The sequence below is a fragment of the Micropterus dolomieu genome, linkage group LG15 (assembly GCF_021292245.1).
Source record: "Micropterus dolomieu isolate WLL.071019.BEF.003 ecotype Adirondacks linkage group LG15, ASM2129224v1, whole genome shotgun sequence".
NCBI lineage: Eukaryota > Metazoa > Chordata > Actinopteri > Centrarchiformes > Centrarchidae > Micropterus > Micropterus dolomieu.
This window is the reverse complement of record NC_060164.1, coordinates 19,738,517-19,755,027: the sequence shown is the minus strand read 5'-3', so window position 1 is coordinate 19,755,027 and position 16,511 is coordinate 19,738,517. Positions and strand designations below refer to the sequence as shown.

The following is a 16,511-nucleotide window of genomic DNA, read 5'->3' as shown; positions in this document are numbered from 1 at the left end:
GATGATGAAGGTGGACCAGAAAGTCAAATATAACTTCTAAATGTAACTTTTGTCATATTGAATCTGCCTTGTTAACTGAAGAAATGTATGTTAACAAATATGTGTAAAACCTTAAATTGTGAATTCAAAAATGTATGCAGAGTTTAACTTTATAGATTGTTTCATACGAAAGTAGTTTGTTTTGACTGAAAACGTATGTGTCACAATGCCACGCTGTATATACAGTCAATTAGTCAATTATTTTTCGTGTCACTGCTTTGAGTGAAATTTGAACGAAAATTTTGTTGATTGATTTCCAGTCTTTTATGTCACCATGTGGCCCAATTGTCTAAATCTTAATTATCACAAAAACAACAGCTAAATTTGGTGGTCTCAAGTGTCACATGCTTTATTTAACGCACAAAGTGTACAATAGGCCTATGCTTCATCTCATGAAAAACATCATGTGCACAAAACAAATATTGAGGATCCAGTTGTCACCTTTGTATGCTATGTAATGCATTTCAGGAATGAAGACAAGGAATAAACTATTTGGCACATGTGTGACTCAACACTGTTTCCTAACAAACAAGAAGGTCCTTTGTTTGAACCCGACTTAACGTGCTCACTACATTAATGTTTTCTCGGGGTGCTCTATTTCCTCCCACATTCTTAAGAAATGTAGGTTTAGTGATTTGGAAACTTGGAAAAAGTGCCCATTCTGTGAGACTGAATAATCATTAGCATGCCTGGCTACCTAGCTTATTACAGTAGCGACTGATAGTTACTTGCAAGGCCAAGGAGTGGATTGGATTGGATTTGGGGGAGTTTGTGCTTCAGCAACTCCAGCCAATGTTACCACAGATAGCATTACATCAAACCAAACACTTCGACTAGTCCTTATTTTAAATGCCTATTCTCTATTAAAATTAAAAGAGAAACCATACTGTTACGTCTATATATCTGAAAAGTCTACTTATCAAAGTAACTAAACTGCTTTTGCCCATCATATAAATACTAGGAGCAAATTAGTCCTAGAATGAGCCAGCTGGAAACACCAAAAGGTGAACTAGAGTGTTTTTAACCAACTCATGGAGCTAACATTAGCTTAATTTGCTAGTTAGCTACAGCTGATAAAATCTGACAGCAATGCTTGTCATTTCAGCTGTAGCCACTAGATATGAGAAGACTGCTTTTGTCTACGTCTGTCTGAAATCAAATAAACATAAATTAGAAATTTACCACACAAAACTTTACAGGCATAGCAACAGTAACTAAAGTGTTAATGCTATTAATATTTATTCAAGAAAATAAACATAACACACTGGCATAAAACAGTTAACATTTGGCAATAAAAATGTTTTGCCTGATGAAAGTCTAGCACAGAAATGTTGCAAATCAATGTAGTATCGTATAGCAAGTTAAATAGTGTGCTGGAGTTTGTTATCAACTTTTGATCCACTTGTCTCTCTCCTGTCTCATGAAATAGATGTGCAAAGAGTTTGTTCATTAATTTTACGTGCACCAACAACTGTCTCTCTAAGGGGGAAACTCCCCAGCAACAAGCATTTGTATCTTTTTAAGTACAAACATGTACTTCTATTTCTATTTCTATTTCTATATACATGGCATTTCTTTTTATCATTTGCTTGTTTACATGACTGAGTCAATCATGACCTACTTTGTATTCTAGTTTTGAAATGACCTTTCTTGTAATCTAATGTACTGATGATAATTTCCACCTTATGGTTTACATTCTGTTACACAATACACATAATTTTACTGTTAATCAGTGCATTGTCATTGGAATAAAATGTAATTCTGAATCTCATTGAATGCCTTTTTTCTTGCATCTGAATAAAGTAATCTTCTGCATTGTGGCCTGTCAATTTTTCAAATACAAGTACGTCTTCCATTCTCAGCCTGAAACACAACACAGCTTTTCTACTCTTTACTCTCAAGAGATGCGGGGTAGCCTACAAATAAACAATAAAAATGAATTATGAGTAAATTTGCACTATGATTTCAAAATATGTCTTGTAGAGCTGGCGCAGACATAACTCAAATCCAGCAAATGACAGTATGAGGCAAGAGCTTTTTCCGCATCAATCACTTGTTTTCTCCTAGAACAATAATTTATAACTATATGATTGCTGTAATGTAAAAATGTATTATTGTGACATTAGATGAGCTCCATATTTCATCCATAAAATGCTGTGTCAGCTAAGTGTATGTGTACTTGGCTGTGGATTGAAATGACACAGTGCAAATGTTGCCTCGTCATTGCAGTAAACGCACAGGTGTAACTAATAACATTAACAATTGCTCTGTTCCAATTTAACTATCCCAGTGTGCCATACCAGTGAGCCAGCATACACAACACAGGTGGACTCTGGAACTAGTACACCAAAATGTGTACTTACCCCTGTATTTGACAAGACAAATGCCAACCATCTATTTGAGATAGGTGTATTGATTTCTGATGCAATTGACTTTTTCCTTGGCACTCTGCCTCATGGGAAATCTCTTGAAAACCGCTGAAAACTCAAGTGGACTCAAGTGTGAGATTGACAGTTCAAGGGCTGACGGAGCGAGAGAGCAAACAGTACACTCAAAGGGTGTATGGTAGTCTTCCATAATTCTGTCTGCACAACACATGATGCAATTTGAAATATTATACTGTTTGAGTAATTCTACATGTCATCCCATTAAATGTAATGGTAATGCTAATGTTTATGTTAAAGTGAGCTATCTGCTATCTTTTTTATTTATTCCTCCTTATTCTAATATTTGATTGATTTGATATCTAATATCAAGTGTTAATCTCAATTATTAGGCCTGCTTAAGAACAGGTGCATTTCATTATCAGTCCTGCTCCTCTTTGACCCCTCTCTCAGCAAGTGGCCACTCACTTGACATATGGCGTTTTGATTTACCAAGTGTTGAGGGGGAAGAGAAAGAGGGCATTAAAACGGACTGAAACCTGTTACCACACCACACACTCACAGACTCTACTGAGGAAAGTTTGAACTGTTGGTGGCAGAATCTCAATTGTCAACCCAGACAATCTGCAAGATTACCGTGGATTCAGTGTAGAAAAGTGTGTTTGCATATAGTGCGCAAGTGCTTACGCTGGTGCGTGGGTGCGTTTGTGTCTTACATGTCTTCGTACATGCCTTCAACTCTATCTTGTCTTGTTTGGGGTTGTCGAGGAGACAGGCATTATCTTACTGGGGTTGGCAGCATGATTAGTCCTGTCATAGCGATTATTGTCAAGCAGCGTTGAATGTCCCCTCTGCCTGTGGAGATGGCGCTACATTCAGACATGATGTTGTGGTTGTGGAGCCGCCCTATTATGTAAGGAAAGCTAATCAACCAAACCCTTGTTAAATGACCTGATATTTCAAAGGCCAATTCTTTGTCTTGACGAGGAAAAATCAGGGTCTGTATGAGGAAACAGGAGGACATATTGTCATTCAGAAATGTGATACAATGGCCCATTTTTTCACCTGTATGGAACCTTAATGTTTTTTTTGCATGTAAGGAATTGCCAATAACTGCAAATGTGCACGTGTGTTTTCTCTAAATTTGACATATCTGATATGGCCAATCATCTTATTCTATATTACATGTAAACAATTATCCTGTTTTTAAAAGGTTTCATAAAGTCTGAGGCATATCACAATATTTGCAACATTAATGGCCTAAATAATGAGGGTCATTAGCCAAAGGCCAGGGTTTTGTTTTATCTTTGCCACTACTACAAGCAGCACAGCTCATAACCAAATCCACAAGTAAACAGGCTCTTGACTGATCATAGTATGTGATTAATGGAGAGAATAATGAGTTTTTAACAGCAAATACACATAAATCCTTTATGAAACTCCAAACAGCAGGCGCAAGAAGGAGGGAGATTGTGTGTTCAGAGCCGTGCCAAATCCGATTTGCCAAATTTAAGTCCTCCAGGCCTTGATACCCCAGCAACTCACCACTGTCATAGAGCAGTAGTTTCCTCAGGCTATTTCACACCTAGATGAATGGAAAACCGGCAGAGGAACATTGCGTATTGCTGGTGTGGTTCTGTAAAGTACATCGGGGGGGGTGAAAGGCGGACGCTGGAGAGTGCCTCTCAGGTGTGACAGGGAAATTAAAGTCATGGATTGTGAGAAAACAGACAGGAGTAAGCCAGTTGGTTGAGCTAATGTATCAGTAAGCAAATGAGTGGGACAGACCACTTTGGCCTGTAAAGCTGCCATCCACCTCATTACATCCACCGATGTGCCAGCCATCCAGCAAAAGACGGCAGTTGTGACAGCTGACCAATGAGCTGCCATAGTTTGTCCATCGACCAGCCGGCCGTCCCTGTAACAACCCTACAGGGTGCAGTTTGTTTTACTTCACTCTACAAACCTCCGACGCCTGGTGGTTGGGAATGGGCTCCGTCTTAGGTAGTTGTGTTAAATCACTGGAAATTTCGCTGACTCCATTTTTTACAAGGCTATCACTCAGCAGGACCGTAGGGCACAGGAGCCATCCAGTCAGGCAATATTCCCATCCATCCACCTGATTTCATTGCTCTTTCCTCCTGCTAGTGCTTTGCTTTGCATTTCGCAGGTCTGCTCACTAAAAGACTGAGTTTGATTATTAGGCCCGTGTGACTATTATTTTACCATAGGTGTAGCTCTGCAAGTGAGATAAAACTACATTTATATGGTATCTGGCAGAGTGCAAAAACAAAAAAAACTACAGGAAATGAATGTATACCTACTGAATCTATACTCCTGTGCCTCACACATACAGATATATAGACACACACACAGGGCTGCATGAGTGAACCTTGAATGCATTACATGAACTTGTGTCCTTTTCTGCCAGAGCTGACACTTTTACAGGCATTGAAGCAGTTACACACCTGAGTACCTTACTTAAGAGCTACTTTATAAAGTGCATTGTACAGAGTATAGTTGTATATAATAGCATCAATGAAGAAGAGAGCCACATTCCAGTGATAATGTCTTCTGTGGTATGTTTAAACGTTCTGTATAAATGGAAACTGTACTGAAACTGTACTGAAAATAGCATGTGTTTTTGAAGCTTGGCCAATAGTCAGGATATCTCTGATGCTTCAGTTTTCACTATTCTTATTGTAACCTGTATCTTTCACAGATTTATGGAAGTTAAATTCTAATTTGGTGGTTTCCTAAGATGCCTGGAATTTTAAAAAAATCTTAACAGAGACAAAATATCATCTTTGTGTTGACTTTATAAGCACTTGTTTATTTCCAGAAAAATTTCCTTGAAAGAAACACCTAATGAAAACCCAAGTAAAGGTTCATTAATAACTAATTTATTACTGAAAACATCATCTTCCATTTATGTTAAATGTTGTGCTTGTCTGTGCACAAATTGTTTCATGTTCAGTTGACCTGCTGCTCACTTGACAGGAATGAATTACTTGGAAGAACCAAACACTCTCCATTTTCCCAATAATTAGCACCAAATTACATTGTCATTTCCTGGAACGTTACTATGAATTTAAGTTACATATCAGTTTATTTCTAGGAAATTGTAAGAAACTACGGGACTTTCTCTAATCCCCAATATTTTTATAAAATCCGTCTCTCGTCCGTTTCACCAACTGATACTCTCTCTTAAGTAGGGCCACAATCAGTTTCTGTCCTCTTACAACACTACATGGTTTAACAGTGTGTTCTTTTTAGCAGTATCTCGACAGTGTCCACTAGGTAATTAAAATGTAGTGTTGTGCAAACTGTTGAATATTGAGATACGGAGTGCTACAATCTGAAGTGTAATGGAAACTCAAGAAAATGCCTGTTTTTCTGTAATTCTCATGATCAAACACACACATGGAGATAATGGAAATGAGTAGCATAATGAAATAGGCTGTTAACAAGACATCTCTTTCTTCCCCCCTTCTATCTAATTTCTCCTCCTTCACATGAAAAGACTAATGACATGCATTCTCATACTGATGCAAAGTCCAGTGTCATCCCTCAAACAACACTGAAGTCCTTACTTTACACACAAAGATTGAATGTGCTGCACTATACCACAAGCATAAAAGGAATGGAAGCTAATCAAGGTTCACAACATCCTCTGGGCACCCTCGCTTTATTTCTCTTTGATGAAATAAGAACAGTATACAATGAGGACGTCATATGGCTTTGACTTCACACCCAGTGGTGTCTGCCAAGATCTCGGTCCCTGTTGATCTCCGTGGTGAAATGTGATAAATGGAGCTTCCTCACTTATTGCCGTTATCCTGCATAATAAATTGGTCTGATCGGGTAAAGAGCGATACAGACAATCAACAACCAGGAACAGCAGTCCTTATGGGATTTAATTGAATAGAGTTCAATCACACATGAAGGTGAAGCTCAATGAAGTGATCTTAAATCATGATTGATGCTTTTTCTATGCCTAAACCTCTTACAAAGACCAAGCACACAGCATGTGAAATTAACCTGACAGCATTGTTTTACTTTATTCTATTTCTTTTATGGAGCTCCATTATCACAGCAAAATTCTCTCTGGATTCCTTTTTTTTTTTACATTTATCACAGGCTGACACATAAAAACAGGTACAGTACCCCCCACTTCTATGGTTAACTCAGCCCCTTTCCCACATACCTTAACTTGAATGCTTGGGCAATTTTCTCCTTGTGGGAACAGAGGCCAAAGTCTAATTTTCTATGTACAAATTGCCAGAACAAGATCTAGAAAAATAGCTGTAATCTTTCATTGTGGCTCTAGTGGGAACAAAAGCAGTAACAATTCTGGTTAAAGGCAGCAAAAAGTAAGAGGGGTTTACATAGCCAGCTAGATGACCATATCTCTGCTGAGGACAGCACTAATAGCTATTACTATGACTATTGCCCTCTGCTCTCTCTATATCTTCACTGCTGTTTCTTAATATATATATAAAAAAAAAAAAGAGTTGACTCAGCTCCACAAGCAACATAAAAAACTTGAAATTGGAAAAGAAAATAACCTCAAAACTCAGGTAATTATCCAAAGTGCAAAGTGTTCATATCAAGGGACAGGAGTTGGAAATAAGCTTTGGCTTTAAAACCATATTCAACACATGCTATTGCAACATTTACCTTCAGATAACTGTTACACATTTAAGTAAGATGAAGAATTCTACCCAAAATTAAAACACCAGTAGAAATATTATTAAAAGTGCCACAGTAAAAATTCACTTTAATCATCAATTTCAAAAAGCTGTTTAGGCTATTGGATAAAATGAGAGGAATCATCTTTGGAAAGGACACAGCCAGTTTGTGATATTTATCAGTGGAGATATTGTCAAATGTTAGTTATGCCCCCAAGCTAACATTGTATCGTTCCAGCCATACAGTAAATATATGTGAGATCAAAAAGCTGCTTCTTGATAACAGGAAATCATGTTTAGTTTAGCCCCACTAGCGGTGTGGCTCCAGGGATAAATACAACAACATTTCAACTACCGCTATCATCAGGTCAAAATTTTTATTTTTACAGTACGACTACAATGGTTTATGACCAAAAAAACACTAATTATAATAATAAATAATTAGTAATTTAGCTGATGCTATTATCCAAAGCGACTTGCAATTGTGATATACGTGTATGTCAGAGGTCACATGCATCTGGAGCAACTAGGGGTTAATCTTGCTGAGGGACACATGGGTGGATGTCACAGTGGGATCTGAACCTGTGTCTCCCACACGAGAGGAACATGTCTTACACGCTGCTCCATTACCATTCCAGTCAAAGACAACATTACCATCAACTGTACTTTGTGCTAAGCGCTAGAGAACATGGTAAATATTATACCTGCCAAAAATCAACATTTTAGCGTTGTCATTGTGAGCAGCAGGCTGACGTTGGCGTTAAAAGCACTGGCTCAAAGTACTGGTGCGCCTAAGTACAGTCTCACAGAGCTGTCATGGCTGTGACCCAATGTTTTGTTCTACTAATATTTGGATAGGCAATGCTATATGATGAAATGTATTGTTGAAGTCATAAACAGGGTCATCTAGGGGTAGAACAATAGTATTAGCAACATGATGTTAGCCTCAGACAGAGCTGAACTACAATAAATGGAGTAAATAAAGATAAGGGAATAATAAAATGTTTGTTGATATTTTCTTGGTCACACATCTGACAAAAGGGTTGATGTAAAACTTTCAGTTAAACTTCTGCTGTGTAACTGTGCCAGCAGAGGTTGCTATTAGCAACACAATATTCACCTGAAACCAAGTGCTGGTGCACAGACATAGGTGTCATTTATACTGGGGACGCTGGGGACATGTTCCCTACCACTTTTTGAAAGCATTAGTTAAAAATGTTCCGAAAATAGCTTGCAACAAGAAAAGTTAAATAACAAATGTAAGTGCTATGAGAAAGTTTTTTTGGGACAATACGAAAACATGCAATGCAATGCAAATATAGAAACAAACAGATCTACATTGTCCAAAACAAATTTATTTAAGTTAAAAAAAACAATATACTGATTACTGCATTATATTCCACCTGCCACATGAATTTTGTCTTCCCCTTTATATAAATAAAGACATTTCCACCATAAATTGGTGCAGAAAATGTCTCCAGAATGCAGGTGTAAGTGTTTAATGCTCAAAATCTTCTGGGGGAGGACCCCCAGACCCTACAATCCTATATTACATTTATGAATATTTCTTTTAAATAGTATTAAAATATATTTTAGTCTTGTTCTTGTGACCCCAATATTCTGCATTGTCATGTCTCATGGGCTAAGTGTTTACAACTCTAATCTGTGCCCTTAAACGTCGCCACTACTTTTCAGCACAAAGTGACGCACTTGTGCACAGATAACGTTAACGTAACACAACAAGGTTTGAGTTACTGAAATTATGTTCATCAGCGGTGTCCTCACAGTCTGGTGTCTGTCAGTAGAAAGAAAACGAAAAGTACATCAACCACTCCACATCACTGCCACGGAAAACGGTAAACTCTAAAAACTAGCTCATGTAAGCGACAGACTTCCTGCTAAACTACAGCCTGCATAAAACTATAGTAATTCTTCTTCTTTAAACAGGCTATAAAACGTAATTACCAAATTTTGTATTTAACGTTAACGTTACTTGTGAGAAAACAGACATCGCCACAGCAGAATAGAACGTTTTATTGTCACTCAGAGCCTAAAGGAAAGCAGATTAACTGTACTGTGTGCTTCAAAATCTGTCTCTTTATCTTCTCTCTGCCATTTTATCTCTTCTTATCATATAGTTATTGTTATTAATTATTTACCCTGTCCGGCCTTGTTTTGAGATCAAGAAGTCACCGCCTGTGTTTCTGCTCGGTTCATTTTACAGGGGGAACGCACCGGAAGTCATTCTTTCGTTGGTGTGTGACCGAGTCCGAGCAGACCTACTTATATTTACGTCTTTCGCCTTGGCTCTTTAACTGTTCACACATTTACGAGTACGTATCTTTTACATGTACTGGCTATATGATAGCTTAGAGCCCCATATTTAGCTAAAATTGCAGCTTAAATTTCGGTTCGAGAAGACTTTCAGTGGGCTAACATCAGGTAGCTAAGCGTTAGCATGCTAGCTGTTTCTTAGTAAAAGAGGAAGAAAGCAAAAATTACTTATATTGTTTGCGTATGTTAAACAAATTAAGGAATTCTAGTACAAAGAAAGTTAATTTTAGAAGCGGCTTTTTTAAAACTAGATAGTATTATAAACGTTGAAGTCACATGGCTCAAAATTCGACAATGTTATCTCATCGTGTGATTTGTCTGCCTCTGCTTGAACACAACTACATTCTGACTGGTTTCCTCCTCTATCCAGAGCCTCTGGGACTCAGCGACAATGACAGACAGATACAACATCCACAGTCAACTGGAGCATCTTCAGTCCAAGTACATCGGCACAGGACACGCAGACACCAGCAAGTGGGAATGGCTGGTCAACCAGCATCGAGACTCTTACTGCTCCTACATGGGACATTTTGACCTGCTCAACTACTTCTCCGTCGCTGAGAACGAGAGCAAAGCGCGTGTCCGCTTCAACCTGATGGAGAAGATGCTTCAACCATGTGGACCACCAGCAGACAAACCTGATGATGCTTAGATTCCATTGGAGTTAGCAGTGGAGTTTGTTTTACAAGATTTTGTTGTAGTTTTTGAGTTGTTGTTTTTTTATTGGACATTCAACTTTGTTTTCTGTCAGACACATTCAATGTTATGCTCGTCTGAAAATTCTGACCATAAAATAAGAAGTGCTTCTAAAGCCATGTGTGACACTGTCAACACTGAATGGCTTGTCCACTTACAAAGCTAGACAGCACAGATCTTTCTGTTTGCACCTGGACCACAGAAAAGGTTTTGCCTCATACAGCTCTGCAGCTTTAATGGAAATTACCTATGAAGTTGAAAGAAAAGAGTAAACAAGGCTTCGAGATCTAAACATTCGCCAGAGAAGATAATAGAAAACGTGTACAAAGTGGTGTACTATCATTTGTCAGGTATTTGTATTAACAGGTGGTGCTGTATTCTTCATTTAAATTTTTGTTTTGATTTAATTAAAATGTGTCTTTCTCTATATTGGGTTTTTCAGTAATTTCTCATCACAAAGTCGGTACCCAGACTACATACAGAGTTGCAAAGTTGGGTCATCACAAGCAAACAAGTGCTTCAGTGCTCCTTAGTTCATATTCTCCAAGTCTCTGTAAAGCTACAGGAGGGATGAACATCATTTTTTCCAAAGGATATCCCTTCATTTGGTGTTTCTATGATGGCGGTGTAGAGGGCTGGCTGCCCCAAATCCCCCATGGTTGTTTAGTTAGGTTGACACCTGGCACTGCAAAGGCCATAGCACATGTAGTGTTGTAGTCAAGAGCTGAAATCAACGTTAGCATCTTTATCCAACACTTCTTTTCCATGTTTACCATTGTGGGGAGGGGTGACGGTCGTTAAAGGTAACAACACGTTTTTAATTAGTGTTATTGGTTGCATCTGAAGCAAAACGTTTTACATCCAATCAAAATTAGGATGTTAAATTAATCAGACAATGCAAAAGAAATTTATTGATATTCCCAAAGTTATGGTCTTGACTGGTTTTGAAATAAAATCCCAAGTCCTCAATGTCTGAAACTGAGACAAGACCGAGTACAAATGCGGTCGAGTCGGAGACGAGACCAAGACCATCAAAAAGTGGTCTTAAGACTGGTTTCAACAATCATGTTCATCATTCAGTGACCTCTTAAATCGTGTATGGAAGCATTTGTAATTTTTTGTAAATCTCAATTTCTTTAATTTTTCACCTGTCTGCAGATTTCATCAATGCCATTAAGAGCACAAATTATATGGTATGCACACACAGTAGACTAAAGTGGACATGGATAAATTTCATTGGATGTAATAGCATCTATATTGATAACTTACTAGGCAATACGAGGCAAGGATATTTTGTGCCTGAGTCTGAATTTCATAGAGAAGAGAATAAAGATAATGATGAAAGATGCCACAAAGAAACTTAAAAATGTAAAATAAAATTAAAAGCCTATATATGTGCACCAGCTTAAACACAAACATAAGCTCAGAAAAATATTAACTGAAAAGATTAGTTGTTGGATCTATAAAATGTCAGAAAATGGTGACAAATGTCGATCAGTGTTTCCCAAAGCCCAAGATGACGTCCTCAAATGTCTTGTTTTGTCGACAACCCAAAGATATTCAGTTTACTGTCACAGATGAGTAAGAAGCTGGAATTAAAGAAGTTAGACTTTTTTTCTTAAAAAATACTCAATACTAATAAATCAGAGATTATCAAAATAGTTGGCGATGGATTTAATAGTTGACATGTAGCTGATTAATCGTTGCATCTCTATTTGTAAATGGAGCTGAATGTTTGCAATGACGTTTATATTTTAGTATAAACCTCTAAACATGCAAGTGTCTGAGATCAGTTTGGAACATGTAAACTGGAAGCCTGAACATTAATAACCTCTAATACTGGCATAAAGCTGATCAGCTGCATGTAAACTCAGCAAAAAAAGAAATTTCCTCTCACTTTCAACTTCTTTTATTTTCAGCAAGCTCAAACTATTATAAATATTTGTATGAACATAAAAAGATTCAACAACTAAGACATAATCTGAATTAAGTTGTGACTGACAGAAATTGAAAAATGTGTCCCTCAACAAAGGGAAGTCAAAATCAAAAGTAACAGTCAGTATCTGGTGGACTCCAGCTGCATAAAGTACTGCAGTGCATCTCGTCCTCATCAGCTGCACAAGATTTGCCAGTTCTTGCTGTGAGATGTTATCCCACTCTTCCACCAAGGCACATGCAAGTTCCCAGACATTTCTGGGGGGAATGGCCCTAGCCCTCAAGGGTACCACATGAGGGAGGAGGATGTCTTCCCTAGATCACAGCATTAGTCCAACCATTACCCCTGGTGAGTCAAAACTGCGTCAGTCAAGAGCACTTTTTGCCAGTCCTGTCGGGTCCAGCGAAGGTGGGTTCGTGCCACTAGGTTGCCAGTGATGTCTGCTATGGACCGGTCTTACAATAGGCCTACAAGCCTTCAGTCCAGCCTCTCTCAGCTTATTGTGGACAGTCTGAGCACTGATGGAGGGATTGTGCGCTCCTGGTGTAACTCGGGCAGGTTTTGTTGCCATCCTGGTCCTGTCCCGCAGTGGTGATGTTCTGATGTACCAATCCTGTGCAGGTGTTGTTACACATGATCTGCCACTGCGAGGATGACAACTGTCTTTCCTGTCTCCCTGTAGCACTGTCTTAGCTGTCTCACAGTACGGACATTGCAATTTCTTGCCCTGGCCATATTTGCAGTCCTCATGCCTCCTTGCAGCATGTCTAAGGCACGTCATGCAGATGAGCAGGGATCCTGGGCATCTTTCTTTTGGCGTTTTTCAGAGTCAGTAGAGAGGTGTCTTTAGTGTTTTAAGTTTTTATAACTGAGACCTTAATTGGTTACCGCCTGTTAGTGTCTTAACGACTTTTCCACAGGTGCATGTTCATTGATTGTTTTTGGTTCATTGAACAAGCACGAAAAACATTGTTTGCAACCTATACAATGAAGTTCTGTAAAGTTATTTGGATGTTTACAGAATTATCTTCCTGAAAAATGGACGTTTCTTTTTTTGCTGAGTTTATATACTGCACAGCAGTGTATTTCAGAAGTACATTTCTTTTGTTTGGCCTTGCAGATTCAACAAACTGTTGTCCACCTACACAGTCTCTCACAAAATGCGCCACATTCAGGCCCACATTCATTTGTACCCAATCATCCACCCACACATTCAAGTGCAAACAGATCAGCTGATAACTTAAACACACAGCCTGACATGCTGTGTCTCAATTTGTCTGACTGTCAAGTAAATGATTATATTGCTATTACATTACATTGCCACGTGTTAAAGATCTACTGTCTATTTTATAGGCAACAGGATGACATTCAAGTCAAGTGAAAACATCCAAAGAACATAATTTGAGAGGTGGCCGATTCTCATACATATTTAAGGTTGATAGAACTGAAAGGTCTGATATTTGTCATTTACATATCTGAAAAGCAAGAAATAGCAATTAGATTTTGTTATTAATTAACTTCTCAGGCATTGGCAACAGTTTAAAAACTACCATAAAACACAGGTCAAGGTAGACATTAAGAAGGTTTTTCCAGTGTTACATTGAAATCAGTGCCTTTTATCAGGAGTGCCAGTTTAATTATGCTACTAGCCATTAGAACTGTTTTTTATTATGCAAATTGCCTCATTGTGGTTAAAGTAGAATAGATGTTTGAAGCTGCACTTGGTACAAGGCTCGTGTTTGGAGCAGGCAAAGTGAGACTAGAAAAGAGCAGCAGGATCTGAGGTTTGACTTGCTGACTTCAGGTGATTTATCAAAGCATACTACACGCACACAAAAACAGAAACTTGGTGAGGAGATGATGCCATGCATGACTCATTATTGGATTGAGAGACAAGTCAGTGGGTGCCAAGGAAGTTCTTGTGTTGTGCATCATATCTGTGTGTGTGTGTGTGTGTGTGTGTGTGTTGGAGGGCTTGTTAGTGGGGTAAGTCCTTGCCATCTGTCTTCGCTGTGAGAGTCATGGAGATGACGATGCCGAGTCAGGCGTGAAAGCAACGTGAGGTCTGTCGGTGTGCCGTCATACACACACACACACACAAACACACACACACACACACACACACTCACTCACATAAACTGCTTGACTTGTTCTCTCTGAGACACGAGCACATAAATAGACGTCTGCTCCTTAGTTTCCTGTGGAGATGGACTCTTTTTTTAACGGTAATAAGGCTTGCAGGTGGGTGTGCTTTATAGACTATAACACCCACTTTGTAGGTGAAGCACCCTGAGAGAACCCTCTTGTGCACATTTTCCCCTCTTCTTTCTCTAGACAGGAAAAAAATGAATAATTTATCGTGAAAATCACCAGCAGTTGGGAGAATTATTACTATTGAATAGGCACCTGCAATTCCCACTTTGAGAAAGGTTTAATATCAAGTTATTCATTTACAATGATGCAAAAGATTGTTTAGTTGTTTTGGTATTTGAAATGTGTCTTTACTGTATCAATTTATAAAAAGACAAATGTTTTATGTAACAATTCCCCCTTTAGAGTATATGTTGAAGGCACAAGTGATCGAATGTTTTCACACAGCAACGGGGGAAAAAATGGTGTAACTGAAACAGCTTGTTCTGTTTTGTTTATTCCTTCTGGACTCTTTCACAATGACTATAAATACTGTGTCCTGCCTGCCAACACACACACACACACACACACACGTACACACATTATAAAGACTTCTACAGCAAAGGCACATAAAAACAGTTTTGTATGCTCATGATGAACATCCTGTATTTGCAGTAAAAACAGTTTTGATTGAGTTGTGTAAAGTCACATAAAATGCGACGAATAAAGATATTGAATACCCACTAGTTCCCATAGCTGACGGACCCTAATATATAAATATACTTAGGCTAAAAATATTTTATACTTCAATTTCATACCTCTCTGGTTTTGAAGGTGTTGATCTAAATCCACAAAAAAAGTACAACACAGCAGCTGTTGTGTAATTCTGAGACAAACCTGGAACAGCGATAGGTTTGGTAACTGTTGCATGCTGGTATGCATGCTGGTATATAAAAGGATCACACGGTTGGAAAACATTGCCACTTTAGCCACACAGCCATGGCTCTAAGGATATGTCACTTCTGTCTAAGCTGAAATAACTCAACAACAATTGGATAGATTTCCATGACAATAGGCATTTATAGTCCAGAGAGGATGAATCCTAAACCCTTACTTTTCCCTGAGCTCCATCATGAGGTTGACATTTGTGGTTTCCAGCATACATGTCTCAACAACCATTGCATATGTTGTCATAAAATTTGGTACATACATTAAGTGTGTCCAATGATATTCCCATCAGCCTCAGCTGCACTTTATGTTTAGTGCTAATTACTAAATGTTAGCATGATATTACGCTAAACTCATATGGTGAACATGGTAAACCCTATACCTGCTGAGGCATGTTTGCATTGTGATTATGAGCATGTTGCTATACTGGCGTTAGCATTTCATTCAGTGGCACTTGAGCTGGAGCTCCACTTGAAGCTGTTCAACTGTACTAGGTCTCTTTTCAAATTGAGTCTCCGTCCCACTGGTACTGAGGTTAGCAGGTCTGCTTGAAGATCTCACAGCCCAACACCTACTGAATCAATCTAATCTGACATGCTCATTATCTCCTCACCTTCTTCTACCATTCGTGACCCTGCAGTGTCTTGATAGTCGAGGCAGTTCGTTCTACTCTTTCCATGACCCTGTAAAAGCTATAGTTCGACTGGATTTTTTTTTTAAACGTGCCTGACACAGTGACTGGCATCTTTTAATAACCACTAGGACTGTCTGTGTTCATGCTGATGTGAGTGTCTCGTTTGGCCGGTACTTCACATTCGCTCTCTACTCTGATTACTCAGGAGCGCAGCCAAATTGCGAAAAGGTCCAGGAAGCACATTCACCCTCGTCAAATACAAACGCTCCCACAATCCAATCATCTTTGCCCTTCTCTGCCACCCACCTGTTTTACCGATCTATCTGCGTCTATCTTCTCTATTGTTCTCCTCCACTAAACTCTTCCCTCTCGTCTTCTTCACTGCTCACACCCCCTCTTGCAAATCTCATCACTTCCTCCTTTTCTCCTACTTTCTGTTCCTTCTTTCTTTTTGCCATCTCTATTGCTCAGATAGGCTTACCAGTGGAGTGAAAACATCCAAGATAAAACACACAAGTAATAACTCTGCTGAATACAAAAACAAATGAATATTTTCTGTGAAGAATGCACAAGTGCGTGTCTGGAATAATTTTTTCAAACTAAAAGCAAACAAAAATCCCAAGGATTAATGGCAACCAGGAGAGGAAAGCGAATGAATGCTGGGCCATTATGACAAAATACTTAATAAGTGTCTGGTCTGAATAAAAAGAAAATTTGAA

The 16,511-nt window shown here is 38.6% G+C and overlaps 1 protein-coding gene across 2 annotated transcripts; it reads left to right on the top strand.

The window, feature by feature from the left end:
• Positions 1 to 9,285: 9,285 nt before the first annotated feature.
• On the top strand, positions 9,286 to 10,571 carry sf3b5 (splicing factor 3b, subunit 5). Of its 2 annotated transcripts, none has more exons than XM_046070838.1 (2): positions 9,286 to 9,447; positions 9,819 to 10,571. In XM_046070838.1, the coding sequence occupies exon 2, from the start codon at positions 9,840 to 9,842 to the stop codon at positions 10,098 to 10,100; it is 261 nt and encodes an 86-aa protein (XP_045926794.1). In that variant the 5' UTR covers positions 9,286 to 9,447; positions 9,819 to 9,839; the 3' UTR covers positions 10,101 to 10,571. The 2 variants fall into 2 exon arrangements, with proteins under 2 accessions (XP_045926794.1, XP_045926796.1); XM_046070840.1 differs by having other exon boundaries at positions 9,400 to 9,556.
• Positions 10,572 to 16,511: the final 5,940 nt, after the last annotated feature.